At 41.9% G+C, this 21,316-nt stretch overlaps 1 protein-coding gene across 1 annotated transcript in view; it reads right to left on the reverse strand.

Annotated features, from left to right (window-relative positions):
* The window catches only part of RAB38 (RAB38, member RAS oncogene family), a 124,547-nt gene that overhangs the window by 31,688 nt on the left and 71,543 nt on the right, over positions 1–21,316 (reverse strand). Inside the window, exon 5 of the mRNA XM_010847210.1 lies at positions 10,730–11,010. Coding sequence (XP_010845512.1) covers positions 10,730–11,010 — 281 coding nt within the window. The remainder of the gene's footprint in view (positions 1–10,729; positions 11,011–21,316) is intronic.

Here is a 21,316-nt window from a genome sequence, read left to right on the forward strand (position 1 = left end):
CACATGAAAAGATGCTCAACATCACTCATTATCAGAGAAATGCAAATCAAAACCACTATGAGGTACCATTTCACACCAGTCAGAATGGCTGTGACCCAAAAGTCTACAAGCAATAAATGCTGGAGAGAGTGTGGAGAAAAGGGAACCCTCTTACACTGTTGGTGGGAATGCAAACTAGTACAGCCACTATGGAGAACAGTGTGGAGATTCCTTAAAAACCTGGAAATAGAACTGCCTTATGATCCAGCAATCCCACTGCTGGGCATACACACTGAGGGAACCAGAAGGGAAAGAGACTCATGTACCCCAATGTTCATTGCAGCACTGTTTATAATAGCTAGGACATGGAAGCAACCTAGATGTCCATCAGCAGATGAATGGATAAGAAAGCTATGGTACATATACACATTGGAGTATTACTCAGCCATTAAAAAGAATACATTTGAATCAGTTCTAATGAGGTGGATGAAACTGGAGCCTATTATACAGAGTGAAGTAAGCCAGAAAGAAAAACACCAATACAGTATACTAACGCATATATATGGAATTTAGAAAGATGGTAACAATAACCCAGTGTACGAGACAGCAAAAGAGACACTGATGTATAGAACAGTCTTATGGACTCTGTTGGAGAGGGAGAGGGTGGGAAGATTTGGGAGAATGGCATTGAAACATGTATAATATCATGTATGAAACGAGCTGCCAGTCCAGGTTCGATGCACGATACTGGATGCTTGGGGCTGGTGCACTGGGACGACCCAGAGGGATGGTATGGGGAGGGGGGAGGGAGGAGGGAGGAGGGTTCAGGATGGGGAACACATGTATACCTGTGGCGGATTCATTTCGATATTTGGCAAAACTAATACAATTTTGTAAAGTTTAAAAATAAAATTTTAAAAAAATTAAAAAAAAAAAAAAAAGAAAACCAGAAACATGAAAACAAGATCACCCACAACCCCACAATCTAACAACTGTTACCACTGGGCAAGAATTATCTCATAACTTTTTTCATATAATTGCATACTTGGTAAACAGACAAATCTCAAAAGCCCACCCTACTTGATTTTCCTTAAGAGAAAACTGCCAACCAACAGGAACTTGTATTCAATTAGTACCTTTTCCTTAGAGGATTTAGAAAATTCTAAGATAAAGCATGATATATGGGTTTCTTACGCTCAGGACTATTGAAATTTGGGGCCAAATCATTTTCTTGGGAAGTGTGTTTGAGAGGGTACACTGTGCACTCTAGGATGTCTATAAGACATTATGGGGAAACCCGGATGAACTTTTTGGCCAATGCAATATTTATCTATGGATCCCAGTCTCTAGCCAACCAAGTATCAGTTGCTCCATAAACAGTTACTATATAATAAGGCTAGATTGGAAAAGGCTATAAGATAGTGCAGGGTGGTGGCTGAGTGTAAAATTAGCACATCTGGCTTGAAATCCCAACTTTACAACCTACCAACTGTGAGATCTTTAGCAAGTCATTTATGTTCTCCAATTTAAACTTTAATCCCTTCATCCATAAAGCAAGAATAATAAAAGGACTTACAAGAATCTTTTAAGGATGAGCTATTGCATGTAAAGCCACAAGCTAAAAAGAGAAGCAGTTGCTGTTGTAAGACATAATGAGTAGAGGGTCAGATCAGATGATACATAGTTCAGGCTTTGAAAGCCACAAGGCTGCTGTTGCAACTACTCAAGTCTGCAGTTGTAGTAGAAAAGCAGGCACAGATAACACGTGCACCAATGAGCATGGCTGTGCTCTGATAACCCTTCATTTACTACAGAGGGGCAGCCACATTTGGCCCACAGGTCATAGCCAGCTGACCTCTGCTTTCAGATGTCTAAATTTAAATCAAGAAGTACACCCTACAGAAGATTCTTGAACTGGACTATGAAAAAATCAAAGTGATTCCTTGGATAGGTTGAATTTTTAGCATCATGTTGTATAGTCTACCTCAAGCCAGGTCTGGAGTCTATAACAACTGTCTAAGCATGAGACAAGAAGGACCTGCACTGCAGGTAATACAAACGCAATCCCTGCAGGAGAGGATGGCAAATGCAACTCCTTGCCTCCCGCACACCTGGCTGTGGTAATAACCTCTGAGGGTCTGTCTTTATTTTTCTGCAATGTCTTAGTCATAGTTGGAGCCCATTAGTTCAGTTCAGTTCAGTCGCTCAGTCGTGTCTGATTCTTTGCGAACCCATGAATCGCAGCACGCCAGGCCTCCCTGTCTATCACCAACTCCCAGAGTTCACCCAAACTCATGTCCATTGAGTCGGTGATGCCATCCAACCATCTCATCCTCTGTGGTCCCATTCTCCTGCCCCCAATCCCTCCCAGCATCAGGGTCTTTTCCAATGAGTCAGCTCTTCGCATCAGGTGGCCAAAGTACTGGAGTTTCAGCTTCAGCATTAGTCCTTCCAATGAACATCGAGGACTGATCTCCTTTAGGATGGACTGGTTGGATCTCCTTGCAGTCCAAGGGACTCTCAACAGTCTTCTCCAACACCACAGTTCAAAAGCATCAATTCTTCGGCACTCAGCTTTCTTCACAGTCCAACTCTCACACCCATACATGACCACAGGAAAAACCATAGCCTTGACTAGACGGACCTTTGTTGGCAAAGTAATGTCTCTGCTTTTTAATATGCTGTCTAGGTTGGTCATAACTTTGCTTCCAAGGAGTAAGCATCTTTTAATTTCATGGCTGCAATCACCATCTGCAGTGATTTTGGAGCCCAGAAAAATAAAGTCTGACACTGTTTTCACTGTTTCCCCATCTATTTCCCACGAAGTGACGGGACCAGATGCCATGATCTTAGTTTTCTGAATGTTGAGTTTTAAGCCAACTTTTTCACTCCCCTCTTTCACTTTCATCAAGAGGCTTTTGAGTTCCTCTTCACTTTCTGCCATAAGGGTGGTGTCATCTGCATATCTGAGGTTATTGATATTTCTCCCGCCAATCTTGATTCCAGCTTGTGCTTCTTCCCATATTACCTAGCAAATAATTAGCATAGACCTAGAAAACCTCTGGAGAATTAATTAGCTAAAGTTAAAAATTAAAATATTATTCTTAATTTATACTGACTCCTAAACAGATGAGTTGCTTGAATTTGAGACTCATACTTAAGCTACTCTCAGTTTCAAGCAATGATTCCATTTTTCATGCAGGGCATTAAGAATTTGTCAGAAATGATGGTTCAAATAGTTGTACTACAGACTAGTGGTCACTATATGAAATGATCATGACTCTTAACCATTGCCATCATTTCCTGTACATGATACCTTCTAACTTTGGTCTGGTTTTGGATTTTCAAATTGGGCCCTTCCTTTTATGTTCCTAAGAACAACAGCTTTAAGCAGATTGGTTAAAAATGCCAGGTTAAACATGTTGTACCCCAACCGAGTCAGGGGAGGCACAGCCTACAACTCCAGATAAAGTCTTTGGAGACAGATGCCTAAAATGTGGCATATCTACTTCCCATAGGGAGTTCTGGCATTTTAAGAACAGGAACCTAAAAGCATGCTCTGAGCCCAGAAAAGGTTTAATACACATTGTTCACAGCACAGACTTGAACAGTCATTTGATACAAATTGTGTTGAATCAATGAATGCACCAGTGACTATCAAGAATTTTTTCATGGACTGATATTTAAAATTTGGGACTAAGCCAGAGATGGCTTACTACTTGATTGAAAAACAAAAGGATTTTTTAAGAACAATGTCCTATACTCAATGCATTAAAAAATGAATTAGTGTAACCATCTACCCATACCCAAGCTCAACAATGCATTTCCGGTTTGTATAAATGCATTGTATTTCTAATTACATATTTTCTAAAAGCCTATAAAAATAAATGATGTGTGATCCTACCCTTCAAGCAGTTTCTAGAAAATGAGCCACTTAACTGCTGCTTATTTCAGCTTTCAGAGCAATTAAAAAATAATAATGATAATGAATAAAAGTTTACTAAACAATGAAATACAGGGATTTCCTTGGCAGTCCAATGGTTATGAGTTGGCCTTCCAATGCAGGGGTGAGGTTTTGATCCCTGGTCAGGGAGCTAAGATTCCACATGACTCAAAGCCAAAAAACCAAAAGGTAAAACAGAAGCAATATTATAACAAATTAAAAAACGTTTTAAAAAAATACAACGAAATACAGAAAACTTTCCCTTTCCAAGAGAATTCTAGGCCCGCATTTCCTTACTGTTGTTGCTCAGCCGTGTCTGACTCTGTGACCGCATGGACTACAGCACGCTAGGCTCCGCCATCCCCCACTATCTCCCGGAGTTTGCTCAGATCCATGTCCCTTGAGTTGGTGATGCTATCCAACCGCCTCATTCTCTGCTGCCCTCTTCTCCTTTTGCCTTCAGTCTTTCCCTTTCACAGCATTTCCTTAAAGTGTTCTATTAGTTTGTTAAGTGTTCTATGTGGCCAAAAATAATTTACAAACTGATGCCCGAGAGAGTGCCCTTTTGGAGGAGATAATACAAAAAATACCACTACACGTGTGACACACTGTCGTTTTAGAAATCCACACTAACTAGAGACATATCTTGATTTTGAAATCTTAATCTAGGAAGGAACAAAAAGTGTCTGTTAGAATCAAAGAAGTAAGGTAATAACTATATAGCTTTAGGGAAATTGCCTAGGTCTCATCTCAACATTTTTTTTAATTGTAATAACATTAATAGTTACTCTATAGGATCATGCCAGGATTGAATGAGTTCATACATGTAAAAATTTCTACACAAAGTTCACATACAGCAAACAGGAAGAACCTAGACATGGTTATTACCAGAGATTCAGCATGTGCATAAGATATCAAAGGCCTGAGAATTCCAACAGCAAAGGGGACAGCGAAGTTGGTTTTCTCAAATCCATTTGATCACGTATATTAATTTGAATTCTCAGTCACAAGACTCAGAAGACAATGCTAGCTAAACATGAAATCATTTATTCAAGGCATATTAGATTTTTTTCAGAATTACTCAGTAGGCTACAGAAATAGTAGTCTAGAAAAACCAGATTTAGCCTAAGCTTCCAGAAACTCAGATCCCATATACAACAAGTGTGATGAGAACACTGCTACCAGCCACCACTGAACACTAGATCCTGTAATCTGCAAAGCTCTGAGGAACTCAACTTGAATGCAATTGTTCCTGGGACGGGATCTTGATTCTGCATCCAGCAGAGGACTCAGCAAACCACACTCTCTCCCAAAAATGGAAGTCTGTTCTGCCAGCACCCTCCCCAGAGGGGGCAAAACACAGGTTCTGCATTGCACCTTTATCCTCTAGTTGCTCACTTATGAATCAGTCTGTAGGCGGAATCTAGGTCATATGTCTGTTTTTTAGCTGCAAAGAAAGCAAAAGAAGAAAGTTTTATGGGCTCTCCCTGGGGAGGTGAGCCTTCCCTGGCGAGAAGCTCCCTAAAGATAATAAATGCGTTTTCAACAGTTACTGGAAACCCAAAACACATGAAAAATAGGTGTTTCGCTGCACCATGAAACCCCCGTGTGTTGTTGTTCAGTGGCTAAGTTGTGTCTGACTTTCTGTGACCCCATGAACTGCAGCACGCCAGGCTTCCCTGTCTTTCACCATTACCCAGAGTCTGCTCAAACTCAGTCCATTGGGTTTGTGATGCCACCCAACCATTCCATCCTCTGTTGCCCCCTTCTCCTCCTGCCTTCAATCTTTCCATGTATCAGGGTCTTTTCCAAGAAGTCGGCTCTTCACATCAGGTGGCCGAAGTATTGGAGTTTCAGCTTCAGCATCAGTCCTTCCAGTGAGTATTCAGGGTTGATTTCCTTTAGGATTGACTGGTTTGATTTCCTTGTTGTCCAATCAACTCTCAAGAGTCTTCTCCTCTCCCTAAAAGCTACTGATGTCTTATAGAAACTACTACTGGGTATATTCCTTCCCTTAGCAGGCCACACATCAACATCTTGCTTTTTAGTTTTAGGGAAGAGACTAAAATTCAAGAGTTTAATGTTAGAAAGTTTCTTCTAGGGTACCTATTGATCTTAGAATATCCTGAGATTGAAGTGGGCCTAAAGGTCACTATAAATAGGACAGAAACAGAAAGGAAATCTTCCAGAAGTAGAGCATGCTGTGGAGGCTGCATAAACGGAAGACACTGCAGGTCTTTCTGAGACTGTTCTTGTGGCCGCTCGGGTAGATCCCACCCGCCCTATTATTTCCCATCCATATGGCATTTTCCTGGTGTCCTGCTTCTGAACACAACCTCATGGGAACCACCACAGCATAAGAGTAAGATGGAGCAGCCTGGGAAGGACTGAGATGTAGAAACAGACCCTTCTTCTGAGTGCAGCTTTTGTGAGCCTCAGAGTCAGCTACAGAGATTGAGACAAGGTGGGATGTGTGTGTGGTGGGATCAGACATAAAACATTCAGGGACCCCTGGGTTACTTAATCTCATAGTAACTCTAAAAGGTAATTGGATCTGGCCATAGCATGAATCCAAAGGAAGTACCTTCAGAGATTCAGGCAAAAAGTATCAAGAAGGCACCAGGTAAATGGAGTAGAAGGTCAGGGGGCTCCATCAGCCATTGATATGGGCCCAAAAGATAGGATTCTCAATCTTGGGAATGCTCTGGCAAGAGCAGGCCAAGGCCCTCATTCTAAATAGACAAATCTACCAAAGCATATTATAAATACCGAGCTTGGACACAAAAATGCATAAGAGCCATTATTAGAGATAAGGTATGATGTGGACAGTGAGATGCATCAGAGCTCCTGACCTACAGGTTAAATTAAATTACAGACCAGAAATGAAGGTGTTAAAAATAATTTTGCTAGGACCCCAGGCATAAATCAGAAATGTTCCAGAAAATGGGACATATGCTCACCCCAGTTATATGTTACCTGGCTGTAGTGAATCCCCAGGCAGAATTCAACTAAACATGGCTAAGAAAAGAAGAGAATGCAGAGGTTGAAAACGAAAGAAAACCTGACTTAGGAGACTGCTTTTCTTTTCCTTCCTTTGCTTTTTGTATTTGAAGAGATGGTGTGAAAAACCAAAGATGCTAGCATACATTTACTTTTAATTTTTTTCCCTCTCTTAATTCACAGCCAGAGGGTACCATGCTTATTCCAGCAACAGCACACGGCATGAAAATTCTTGCAGAAAGTTTCTCGAGAAGATTGAAGAGCAAAAGGCAAATTTACTTTGGCAGTGGGGTCAGCAGCAGAAAGGAGGCTTGTCTAAAGAACAAGCTCCTCTAACATCCTGCTAGTTTCAGCTTCGGGCATGGCCAGACGGCTGATGATGCCCACAGGATTTGTGCAAGAGGCAGCTGGGAGAACAAAGCCAGAGGCTGTGGACGTTAGCTCATTAGAAGTTTTGGAAACACTAAAAAAAAAGAAAATCAGATGTTTATCACCAGACTGATAATGATGTGACCCAAGAGGACTCACGTTGTTAGGAGAGACACTTTTATAAGACAAAGATCTTTATGGGAAATGTTCCCTGGTCCCAAAGGTAATCAAAGAATGAATTGGTGCTGCCTCCAAATGCTGCCATCTTAGCTTCAGGCAGACAGTCTGAGCCGGGCCTCTGTTTTGTAAACGCTGAAATACTATCCTCAGAAAGGAAGCAGAGCTTTATCAGAGATCTTAAAAATAAAAAGACTTTGGGAACAATCTGACTAATCAAGGCTGCAGTATTGTTCCTGCTGCAGGATTGTTCCTGCACACCTCGGTGTCAACTTTGAAAACCCGCCTGGCTCTGGGAAGCCATTTTCATTATTAAGACATCCGGAAGGACAATTTCAACAGCAGTATGCTTGGAGGGAAGACAGGTGTAGGTTCTACCTTCTACAGTGAGGCCTTGTACCTTCTTGGTCATATTAGCAGTTCAGTGCCCTTTAGCCTTGGGAAACTCCGTCCGCCCTCTCTCTGTACAAAGCTTCTCTTCAAAGTTTACACTTGGATTTGTAAAGGATTTGGGATTTGGAGGATTAGAAATCCAGCATTAAAGTGCATGGTGGGTCAGCCAGGCCTTAAGTTAATTAACATCATGCCCTTAAGTAGAGTTTGACACTGCAATCATTGTGCAAGGAATGTCAGCATGAAGTGAAAGAAAGTCCTTGTCCCACAAGACATTTCAGCCCTCCTCACAAATTCATAGGCCTCTTTCTTCCTTTTCTCTTATTTTTCTGTTGGTACTTATTGTCTGTCCAATATATATTGGATATATCCGTATGTTTTACTTAGGTTTTGTTGTTATTGTTATACATGAAGTCAGGATCCTGTTTCATAAATTTCTCTGTTCCCAGTGCCTGGTATATAACAGGCATCCCATAACATTTGCTGAATGAAAGAACGATGGATTTAAATATATCCTTATGTAATATGAGTCATTCGATATAGATTGCCCTCCAGATGTAAGGTCATTAATTGAGAAAAGGAGTTCTCCAAAATTCTGGTTTTCCCCCCTGTGCCTAGAGGCTTCTGGGCTGGAGACTCTTAGGAAAGAAAGGAATTTGAAGGAATATTCAAGGATCCGTGGAATGAAGTTGAGTATGGGGCTAAGGAATTGGTAAATGGATGCATTCACCCACATTATGGAATTTTTTAAAAAGCCAGACTAACGCCCAATAACTATTAAAAATGTACTATTTCTGGGACTTTCCTGACGGTCCAGCAGTTAAGACTCTGCTTCCGACGCAGGCAGCACAGGTTCGATCCCTGGTCAGGGAGCCGAGATTCCACGAGCCGCTTGGTGTGGGGGATGGTGGAGGGGTGGGGAGGAGGGCGGAGGATAGTGTTTCTTAAATGTCCGTCTCTTAATCATATCAGCAAGTATTACTTGGCTGACCTATCATTACAATAAATTCTTGAAACAAACAAACCGACAAGGTTCAATGAGAGCCAGGAAATAGAAAACAGGTATTGTGTCCCAAATCTAAGGAAAAAAATCCTAAAAAATAATAAGGAAAACAAAGGATTTTAAAAGGAAAAAGGGGAAGCACGTACAAGCATGCTGAGGCCTCAAGAAGGAAAACAAGGAACCAAGAAGTAAAACTTTCTAAACATAAGGCCAACTTAGAGGCAGCACTGGGAGAGGGCGGGCACTGAGACCCTCCCCCAAAGACTGAACCAACAGGTCAGATAAGAGGCATCATCGCCCCGACCTCCCGCTCCAGCGCCTCCCACCCCAAGCAGTTGTTCAGTCCTCCTGCTCAAGCTTTCACTGTAGCGATAGTCTCACATCAGGTTTTTGTCTGCAATCTCTACAGCCATTACCTTAGCTCAAGGCTTTGTTGTTTTCTCATAAGAATACAATGACTACCACGTCAATCTGTCTTTCCAGAGTCTCCAAGGGCAAATCTGACCACTCTACCCTCTGGTGTAAAATCCTTCAGAGGCTCCTCCTCAGCCTATTTACCGTCTGACGGTAAATCGTCTACCTACCATGTGGGAGACCTGGGTTCAGTCCTAGGGTCTGGAAGATCCCCTGGAGAAGGACAGTGGCCACCCACTCCAGTATTCTTGCCTGGAAAATCCCATGGACGGAGGAACCTGGTGGGCTATAGTCCATGGGGTCGCAAAGAGTCGGACACAATTGAATGACTTCTCTTTCTTTCTTTCTTTAAGCCTATTTAAATGATGTCCATTCAAGCTGTATTTCCAAACCACGCACTCAAAGGTTCACAGCAAGGCCTAGGTGTTAACTTCCCTCAGAGCAGAGACAATGCCTATCTTACTCAAAGATGAATCCCAAACAATTAGCACAGTGCCTGTGCTCCACAAGTATACATATGTGTATTCCACAAATAAATAAGTGGAAAAATTATGATTTACAACTATGCAGAATGCAATCTTAGTAATGCAAAACATATATATATATATGCACATAGAAAATATCAGAAAAATATATTAAACCATTTACTTTTAATTTATGATTTTTTAAATGTTTTTCAAAATGTATGATGAAACTATTTTTCTCTCTGATACTGAGACACAGAGACAAAGGGAGCAGAGTAAAAATTGTGCCCCTGATACATTAGATAACAGCGTGGAGCACAGAGGGGAGTGTCAGCCTCTCACCAGCTCACACTGGATTCTGCGTCTTCCCGCCCTGACTCTGCCCACACTTCCTGCTACTCGCTGCCACCAGGACGGTGAGCAGTGCCAAGCCACACTATGTTCCTTACAGGCGTATTTGCCACCCATTCTCTCAGCCCACTATTCCAACATTCCCAATGTGCTCGTTCTGTGCTCTGGCCATCTTTTCATTTCTAGGGCAAAGCACAGTTCCTAATACACAGTGAAACATATTAAGTGCTGATGGAGTCAACTAATACTTGAGTAAAGCACTGACACTGAAAGTGAAGCCTGTTTCTTTCATTGACTAAAATCATTCTTACCTACCAGGGCTATTGTGAGGCCTAAATGAGAAAACACACAAAAATCCCACTGGCATATCATAAGCACTCCATACATGAACACAGTTATTGAATACTGTCAGTGTGATCACATACAGGTTGCTTTGCTGCCTTAGCCACAAACACCTTAAATTGTGGGTCACAGTTGCACCCATCCCCTTGAAATAAGAATGAGATTAAAGCAGTTTGAGAACTACAAATCGCTAAACAAACATATACTATCATTATGGTAATAATGATGATGATGATATGCCATTTTCTTTGTGAATCCTGCCTACAATAAGCTTATCCTTTAACGTCACATTACCTTTGCCGATGTTTCGAACCATCCCACGAAACCATGCTCCTTGCAGAACTGGTCCATCTTGAGGCCGTTGTTCAGTAGCACATCCTTCCCCTGGTCACATTTGTTGGCCAACAAAACCACGGAAACTGGTTTGCCATTAGGGAGACTTAACTTTGAGTCCAAGTCATTCTTCCACTTTGTCACTGCTTCAAATGTAGCTGGCCTGGTGACATCGAAGACAATAAATGCACCCATAGCTTCTCGGTAATAGACCCGTGTCATGTTTCCAAATCTTTCTTGACCTATCACCAAAAAGAAACAGAAATCAAAAATTCACTTCTGTTGTAAACTGAATCATATATTGGACCCTAACAAGGCTTCCAGAATGAGCAGATCACTCCGTAAAGTGTTTCATTGCTTCTCTATAAAAAATGCACTAAATACACAACCAGGAAGCTCTTGTTTGTTTGTTTGTTTGTTTTTTGAATCCCAAGGGGATTCATTCATGTAATAAGTAATTATTGAAATATCCTTGGACCGTGTAACACTCCAGGACTGTGCTAATACAGTGTACCCCTAGCACATATGCCTACCTTGGTTTAATTAAAATGAAATAAAATTTAAAATTCAGTTCCACAGTCACATTTCAAGTGTTCGATAACCACATGTGGTTGTGGCTACAGTATTAGACACCCCAGTAGAGAATACTTTCATTATCACAGGATGCTCTATTGGACAGTAGTGTTCTAAATATTTGGAATACAATGATTAAAACATGAAAATACCTCCCATCATGGAGTTTACATTTTAGTGGGACAATTAGTACTAATTAGATTAGCATGTTACAAAGGCATCCGCAGTCAACTCCTATTAAGGATAATAGTACATTCGCTAACCATCAGAAATATAATTTTCATAAATAATCACGAAGGTACAATTAATATTCCCATTTTAAAGTGAGATCAAGAGAGGCTAAGTAACTTCTTCAAATTATACAGATGCAAGCTTAAGAAGTTACAATCCAAAGTTGAGCTTTTTGAATCCAAAGCTCATAGTCATTTACCAACAATGAATACCCTCTGTTACTAAACCATAGTCTTGTACTCTCTGTCCCCTGGGTTTATGTACCAGGAGTGTCCCATTCAACTCAACTGAACAGAACACATGTTTATCCATCGATGTCAGTTTCTGAGCTACATGCTAGGATTTCAACACTGAACTAGATGACCTATACCCTTAACTAGTCTGCAATCTATTGGATAAGGAAAGCCTTCTGACATATAAATACATTGTTGTTGTTGTAAAAGTTGCTCAGTCATGTCCAACTCTTTGCGATCCCATGGACTATACAGTCCATGGAATTCTCCAGGCCAGAATACTGGAGTGGGTAGCCTTTCCCTTCTCCAGGGGACCTTCCCAACCCAGGGATCTAACCCAGGTCTCCTGCATTGCAGGTGGATTCTTTACCATGGATTGGTCTTATTTAGACCAATCAGCCAGAATCAGTTTTGCTCTGATTATTAATTTTCTAAATGAATATTAGCAAGTTTCTTAAACACAGTAAGTTTAGCCTTCCCCATCTGCAAAAGTAATAATATGTACCTCACAGGGCTGTTACATGGATGACATGAACTGATGTATGTAAAGTACCCAGCACAGTCCCTAGCAACTAGCTAGTACTTGAGCTTTCTCTCCCTTTCTCCAGCATGTTAAAAATTATAAAAGACAATATGACAATGGTAGTGAAATCAGAGTTCTAGACCAGAGTTTATGAAAGAACATCACAAGAATTTGAGCTGATCAACAAATATGAAAAAAATCCTATTGCTTTTAACTCTGTCCACAAGTAATTGCTGAAGATGGGAGATACTGAAGACTGGGTTTATGTTTTCTGAACCCCAAACTCCAGAAGTGTATGACCAGGCAGAGTTATTTTATTGTGATTTGGGAACTTCTTCATGTTCAGAGTTTTATAAAGTTTCAGAAATTAAAGTGTGTATTGAATAAGCCAACTTCTTTTTAAAAAAAAATGCTGAAACTGGCATGTATCTGTAGGTCAACATACTTCTAAGGACACTTAACATTTGAGTTCAAGGTTTTGTCATGGTGAGTTTTAATTCAAGTTACCAAATTCTTTTGTAGGTCATGTTCACACTGGCATTAGCACTGTGGATTGTAAGAGGAACTGATCCATAAGCACTTAATGAAAACACATGAAGGTCAAGGCTTCCTCACCTAGTGTGTGAGCCTGTGTTCTCAGGCACATATCACTGGAAAGAAGAGCACTTTGTCAGAGCCACATGACTGTCCTAAAATATTCCTTACTTGGGTTATACCAGCATTTAAAAAAAATTCCTCACAGTCATCTAGTCAATGAAAGAGAGTGGTATAATACTCCTCATATGACCCAAAGCCCACAGATGAACTTTCATTTTTCCAAAATGAGTTCTAAATTTCTTTTATTTCCATTTTTTGTTGTTTTAGATCCTTATGCATACAGTGATTTCCTTTGATACTGATCAGGGTGGCCATGACATTTCAGGAAGACAAGGGAAAAAGGCCCTCTGTGATCATTCGGAACTCTGAAGGCCTCTGGGCTTTTTCAGGATGTCTTATGATCCCTTTCAGAGAAATAATCAGATGAAGGGCAAAGTCATGGGTTATTCAATAATCTGCTTGTCCAGGGTTTTCATAGTACAGTAAGGCAGCCTTTAGGAAGAAAGATTTTACATTTCAAATATATGGCAAAGGGTCTATACAGGGAGAAAAAAAAGAGATATACTACATAGACCGCATAGACTTCCACTTCCGTAGGGATTGTGTGTGTGTGTGTGTTTGAGTTTGTGAGGGTATGTGTGTCAGATCAGAAACCAGAAGAAAAAGGTTTGTTTCTAGAAAGAAAAGACCTTTGTATATGGAGGTCACTGGGCCAGGAAACTTGGCAAGTTCGTATTTTTGGCATTCCAGCAAGAGGTCACATTCAGACCAAGAGCTTTCCGGCACTCATTTTATCCTGCCTTCGTCAGCTGACAGCCCTCTCTGCTGTTTCTTAAGAAAAGAATGAGAACCATGTGACGCTTAGTGAGTGCCTACATGTGGACCCAGTAGAGACCTGAGGAATCCATCACAGGTGATTTACTTTTTAAACAAAGACTATAATTCAAAAAAAAAAAAAAAAAAAAAAACGCCACTGGGGTCAAATCACACATTTGACCCACATTTATTGACTAGACAATATGGTCCAGGTTCGGTGCTTTGTGCTGTAGATACAGAACTTCTAAACCAAGAGTGTCATACTGGAGGCCCAGATTGAAAATAAGTTGGTTTTCCATGTAGGTCCCCATTTCTTGTCGAACCTAAACACATACTCCATAGCCATGTGGACATGGCTCATGATTCAGTTTTCCGTCTAAAGGGATATTAAATGATAAAGCAATCAGCCGAATCACAAAGGTTAGTACAATGGCTGCGGTAATAGTTTGGATGGTCTCCCATAGAAATCACTAAGTTGAAGGGTCAGAAGGTGGCCGGAGGGAGTGGGGTGGGGGCAGGGGGAGGCTTCATCTTAATCCCTTGTTACCTGTGCTGTTGCTGCTGCTGCTAAGTCACTTCAGTCGTGTCCGTTACCTGTGCAGCCTTATACAACTATATTTCTCTCCCTGAGACTCAGTTTTCTTATCTGTAAAATCAAGTTGTTCTGGCCAATCTCTAAGTATGCTTGCTGTTTTCATGTCTCCTAGCTTTATGTTCCGGAGAAGGTGATGGCACCGCACTCCTGTACTCTTGCCTGGAAAATCCCATGGAGGGAGGAGCCTGGTGGGTTGCAAAGAGTCGGACACGACCGAGTGACTTCATTTTGACTTTTCACTTTCATGCATTGGAGAAGGAAATGGCAACCCACTCCAGTGTCCTTGCCTGGAGAATCCCAGGGATGGGGGAGCCTGGTGGGCTGCTGTCTATGGGGTCGCACAGAGTCGGACACGACTGAAGCGACTTAGCAGCAGCAGCAGCAGCTCTATGTTGGCCTTCCCAGGTGGTGCTAGTGGTAAAGAACCTGCCTGCCAGTGCAGGAGATGTAACAGATGCGCGTTCGATCCCTGGGTCAGGAAGATCCCCTGGAGGAAGGCATGGCAACTCACTCCAGTATTCTTGCCTGGAGAATCCCATGGACAGAGGAGCCTGGCAGCTACAGTCCATAGGATCACACAGAGTGAGACACGACTGAAGAGACTTAGCACATATGCACAAAGCCCCATGATAACACCATGAAATCAAGACCTGGTTCTCTCTTCCAACGGCCTGCAATGGCCAGTTTGCTGTCATGGATTCAGCTAAAAACATACACCAGCAACACCACTATAGTATATATCTAATAATATTTTTCACTTGGTAATTATTTACTAGTACTATCTGGATGCTCTCAGCATAACCAAGCAGTGAATCTTCTAGACAGGTATAAAAACAAGAGGATTTTCTAATAACCAACTAGCTGTGTGACCTCAAACTAGTCACGTCATCATTCAGTGTCTCAGTTACCTCATTGGTAAACAAGGAACTGAATTACACACCTAAATTGAGTTCATTATTGCCTCTGGCCAACCCCCTTTGATCAGCCTCCCCCATATGAAGACATCTGGTTATCTGCTTCCTACTCCTCCTGTTCTCCCTGTGGTGGCTCCCAGAAACACCATCCACACCACCACCAGAGTGGTCCCTAAAGTCATCTTCCAGCTCCTTTCTCATCCCCACACACAAAGGGTCTCCCACATCCCACCAACACTTCTAGTTCAAAAGGGGCTCTTGACTTTGCCCCTCTGCTCCATCAGCAGTCTCTCTGCTCCAGTTCAAGCCCTCATCTGGACCCCTGAAAGCTCCTGAGGTTCTTGGCATCTCAGTTTTCATCACCTCCATTTCCCCTTACAATAAATATAAATATAACTAACACAGGTCTTCAGACAGTTGCTGTTCTGGCAGCACAAGAAATCACCTAATGGGTATAGATAAAGGAAATGAAATCACTGCCTTGAACAGGCACTCTCATGTCCATTGACAGAGCAATGAACAAAGAAAATGTGGTTGGTCAAACCTCAGTACACGCAGAACATTGGTTCCAGGACCCATTACACATATGAAAATCCACGGGTGCCCAGGTCCCTTATAAAATGCACTCTGTCCTTTATAATCTGTGGATGTGGAATTTGCAGATACAGAGGACCAACTATATGCATGTACAACAGAATATTAGTCGTAAAAAAGAAGGAAATCCTATCTTTTGCAACAACATTAGTATTATGTTAGAGAAATAAGTCAGACAGAGGAAGAAAAATACCATTTGATCTCACTAATAGGAAGAAACTAAAAAGTCCGTAACCGCCAAAAATTCATAAAAACAAAGAATAAAATGGTGGTTGTCAGGGGCTAGGGGATGAGAGAACTGGGGAGATGTTGGTTATAGGTATGAATTTCCAGTTATAAGATGAATAAATTCTGGAGATCTCAGGCACAGCACAGTGACTATAGTCAGCAATACTGTATTACATAATGGAAAGTTGCTAAAAGAGTAAGTCTCAAATGTTCTCAGCAAACACAAGAAGGTCATCAGGTGAGGTGTGTGTTCTGTCGTTTCAGTCATGTCCAACTCTTTGCGACCTATGGACTGCAGCCTGACCGGCTCCTCCATCCATGGGATTCTCTAGGCAAGGATTCTGGAGTGGGTTGCCATGCTCTCCTCCAGGGGATCTTCCCGAACCAGGAATCAAACTCCAGCATCTCCTGCATTGCAGGCAGATTCTTTACCTACTGAGCCACCTGGGAGTCCCTATGTGAGGTGATGGAGATGTTATTCACCTCACTGTGGGAATGATTTCACAGTATACACATATATGAAATTATCACGTTGTACACCTTAAACTTACACAAACTGAGTAACCTTATATCTCAATAGAGGCTTCCCTGGTGGCTCAGACGGTAAAGAAACTGCCTGCAGTGCAAGGGACTTGATTCGATCCCTAGGTAGGGAAGATCCCCTGGAAAAGGCAATAACTACCCGCTCCGGTATTCTTGCCTGGAAAATTCCATGGACAGAGGAGCCTGGAGGGTTACAGTCCATAGGGTCACAAAGAGTTGGACACGACTGAGCGACTAACACATATCTCAGTAGGGCTGGGGGGACAGAAGAAATTACCCAAAATGTTTACAGAACACCCGTCCCCAGGGCATCCTCCTCAGAGATTCTTATTGTATTGCTTTTGTGTGGGGCCTAGGAAACTCTTTTTTTGTTTTTTTTTTTTTAAGCCCTCTCTAGCTGAAGTTTTAAAACTTCTATTTCTATTAGAATCACTTTCAAAATACAAATATTACCACTATTCTCTGCCATTGTAGCCCTTCAATGATTCTTCCACGCTTTAAAAAAAGACACTCAAATGAAACTACACATTGGAAGACTGTGTCCAACCACCCTTCCAAGCTCTTCTCCCATCCCTTCCTTCTGAGTGCTCCACAGCCAAGCCACACTGGGTGACCTGTCCTTCCCAGAACACATCCTTCACTACTCTCTGGCTTTCCTGGCCTTTTTTTCTTGCAGCTCTGTTCCCAAAGTCTGAATTCCTTCCACATGTCCCCTCTCACCTTCAATTACATCCTGTGTATCCTATCTCTGTGCCCTGAAACCTCACAGAACCTGCCAGCCGGAACCCTGGCTCCCTTTTTCACGACCCCACAGCATTTTCTTTATCCTGTTCCATTCACACTTATCATGCTGCATCTTCATGCTTCTGTCTCCAACTTGGCATTGCAAAAACCTTGAGAGCAGGCTGGTCACATTTTACACCGTAAATCTGAAGTTTATTCCTCTACTGTTTGGATACAGTAAGAGCTCTGAGTATTGTGGTAGAAATAAACTGAAATTAAAATTCTTCCTTCCTCTAAAATACAGCATTATCTTGTTTTCATGAGCCAGTGCCACCTACTAATACACTTACTCTATAGTCTCCTCTTGTTTTCAGTAAATAATCAATAGATGTTCATTGATGGAGAAAATTAACATTATTACAACAGGGTTATGTGCATATCCTTGCAGTGAATTTCAGACTGGAATGTTGTGCTTTCACAGTAATTCTCATCTTAAGAAATAATCTCTTGGAATCAATTTATTCCAAATATAAATTTTGGAGGTCATGGCAAGATCAGTAGGGTTAAAAGTATACCATACCAAGGTACTCTCTTAATTTCTAGAGAGAAATGGTATGAAAAGCAGGTAGATAAAACCAAAAGTAACCATGAACTTTGAACAAGGATCTGGAGAAAGGAGAAAAAAAACATCCAGTTGCTACGAAGAGTAAATGGCCACTGAATTTCCTGTGATATAAGCAGGTTTTGAAGGCTCAGGGAGACCCCCCGACAAGGATCAGAGTCAGGCTATTGCTGGAGAGCATGGTTCTCATCACTTTCCAAGAGCCCATCTGACTCTCTGGCAGTGGTTCTGGAACTTTTTCATCATCTCTCCTCACTTCTTTGTTCCACCAAACCAGTGACAGAAAAGTGTCAATCAATCACTGTTTTTCCAAGTCACTTAGGCTTCTATTCTAGAATTAACCTTGGGTAATTATCCCCTACAAAATTGCCAGCCTCTTTCCCCCCGGCCAGAGCCAAGTTTCTGCAGACCCATGACAAACACTGACCTGGGCGCCTAGTAGGTGGTCAATAAGATCTCCTTGCTGAGTGAACAGATAACCCCTGACTCTTCACTCCCTCCCAGTGATTACTTTCAGGCTTACCAGTCTTTAAGAATCATCGTCTGTCATGTCCCTGACAATTATCACTTTCTTTCCACTCCCACTGAAATCACTTTATTTAAGTTATGTCCTACCACTTTACTTCTTTCATCCATCTAACAAAAAATTCTGAATGCCAGTGAATTTCCAGGCACTAGAAACATGCAATGAAAAAAAAATCAGCAACTAAGGGGGAAAAAAAAAACATTAAAAATTGTTGCCTTCCTGGCAGGTGGGTTCTTTACCACTGAGCCACCAGGGAAGCCCTCATGAAGTTTACATTCTAGTAAAAAGAGATCCACAGTAAACAAAAACAGTAAGATACATATAATATTACATTATCTGGTGAAAAGTGCTATGGAGAAAAGCAGGGACTGCCTGGTGGTCCAGCGGTTAAAAATTCACCTTGCAATGCAGAGGACATACGTGGGTTCCACCCCTGGTCAGGGAACTAAGATCCCACATGCCGCAGGTCACCTAAGCCCACGTGCCCCAGCCACTGAGCCTGCACTCTGCAACTAAGACCCACCCAATGCAGCCAAATAAATATTAAATAAATGAATAAAGCAGCAAAGGAGAAATGAGTATGCTAGTGAAAGTTGCTCTGTCGTGTCTGACTCTTTGCAACCCTGTAGACTATATAGTCCACGGAATTCTCCCAGCCAGAATAGTGTAGTGGGTAGCCTTTCCCTTCTCCAAGGGATCTTCCCAACCCAGGGATGGAACCCAGGTCTCCTGCATTGCAGGTGGATTCTTTACCAGCTGAGCCATAAAAGGCCAGGGTGAAGTAAAGCAAGATGGATAAGGAAGGCTCAGCGAGAAGGTATCATTTGAGTAAAGATCAAAAAGAAGTAAAGGAGCAAGCCATTAGGACGCTTAGGAGAAGAGGGCTTCAGACAGGAGGAGTGGCAAGTACAAAGATGCTGAGGCTCAGAAGTGTCTGCCACGCATGTGGAAAACACAGGGAGACTGTTGGCTGGTGAGAGCTGAGCAAGGAGAAGAAGAATGTGCAATGAGGCAGGCGGATCACAGGATCCAGACTGTTGACAGTTTCAGGCCATTATCCTGAGGCTACCTGCTATTCTGGATGAAAGAGTGTGCACAGATGAGAAACAAGAACCGATAGAAGTAAATGGACCCCTATGGATGGTGCATTGAGGCATGACATACAGGAATCAAGGTTGGAAGCGGGGAAACCACAGTCCAGGCAAGAGATATTGATGCTGACCAAAGGGGCAGTGGTGAAGATGGTCTAGACTGGCCGTTTTCCAGATATATTTGGAGATAGAGAAGATAGGTGAACTATAACTTATGAGATGATCCAAACATGACTACCAAGCTTTTGACCTGAATTACTGAAAGCATGGAGCTGCCATTAGCTGAAATGGAGCAGGTTTTGGGAGGCACAGGTTTCACGGAAGTCGACTGGGACTTTGACATGTTAGGTTTGAGATGTCCGTTATGCAGATGTGGTGAGTAGGCAGCTGGATATGTGAGTCTGAAGTTCCAGGGCTGAGGTGGTCAGGACTGGAGATTTACTCGTATTTTAATTTCTGTACACCTCCGCCAGATTTACCATCCAAAGCCCTGTTGTCACTCTATAATTTGCTTAATTAAATCTACTGCTGCCCAGAACAGGTGCCAAAATGGGAGACTGGGCTGCTCACATGTTATGTGACCCACACAAGATTTAAAGCAATTTGAACAATTTCACAACAGTTGCAAATTGGAAGATAAATACAAATATGGAATGTCTTGAAAATTCAGAATATGCAGAAATCTGGGGTCAATATTTTATGAATTGCTCCGTCGAGTTCATTTGAGCTGATCAGTACCAAGCACTTGGTCTTTTTTGTGTTTATTTTTTATCATTATTGAGACTTAAATTTTTGAAAACAGTTTTAGGTTCACAGAAAAATTGAATGAAATGTACAGAGATTTCCCATATACTCTCTGCCCCGATACATGTATAGCTTCCCTTGTTATCCATATCACCCACCAGAGTGATACACTAACAGTTATAATTGCTGACTCTAAACTGACATATCATAATCCCTCAAAGCCCACGGTTTACCTTAGGGTGAATTTTTAGTGTTGTATATTCTACGGCACTGGACAAATGTTTAAGGACATGTATTCATCATTACGGGATCATCCAGGGTTCTTTCATTGCCCTGAACATCCTCTTGCTCTGTTATTTCCCCCCCTCCCTACCCCAACTCTAGCAACCACTATTCTCTTCACTGTCTCCATAGCGTTGCCTTTCTCAGAATGTGATGGAGTTGGAACCACATACCGTACGGCCTTTTCAAGTTGGCTTCTTTCACTTAGTAATATACATTCCAGTTCCCTCCATGTCTTCTCATGGCTTCATAGCTCACTTCTTTTTAATGCTGAATCATATTCCATTATCTGGTTTAACCATTCAACTGTGTGTGTGTTCAGTCGAATCTGACTCTTCTGTGACCCTGTGGACTGTAGCCCACCAGGCTCCTCTGTCCATGGGATTTCTCAGGCAAGAATACCACAGTGAGTTGTCATTTCCTTCTCCAGGGGATCTTCCTGACTCAGGAATTGAGCCTGAGTCTCCTGCATTTGGCAGGCAAATTCTTTACAGCTCAGCCACCAGGGGAGCCCCAACCATTCACCTATTGAAGGACATCTCTGTGGCTCCCAACTTTTGGCAGTTAGGAATACAGCTGCTATAAACATCTGTGTGTAGCTTTTGTGTGGACATAATTTTTCAACTCCTTTGGGTAAATACCAAGGAGCACAGTTGCTGGGTTATATGGTATATTTAGTTTTGTAACAAATTGCCAAACTGTCTCCCAAAGCG

Source organism: Bison bison, unplaced genomic scaffold (genome assembly GCF_000754665.1).
Source record: "Bison bison bison isolate TAMUID 2011002044 unplaced genomic scaffold, Bison_UMD1.0 scf7180017864245, whole genome shotgun sequence".
In the NCBI taxonomy this organism is placed as follows: Eukaryota; Metazoa; Chordata; class Mammalia; order Artiodactyla; family Bovidae; genus Bison; species Bison bison.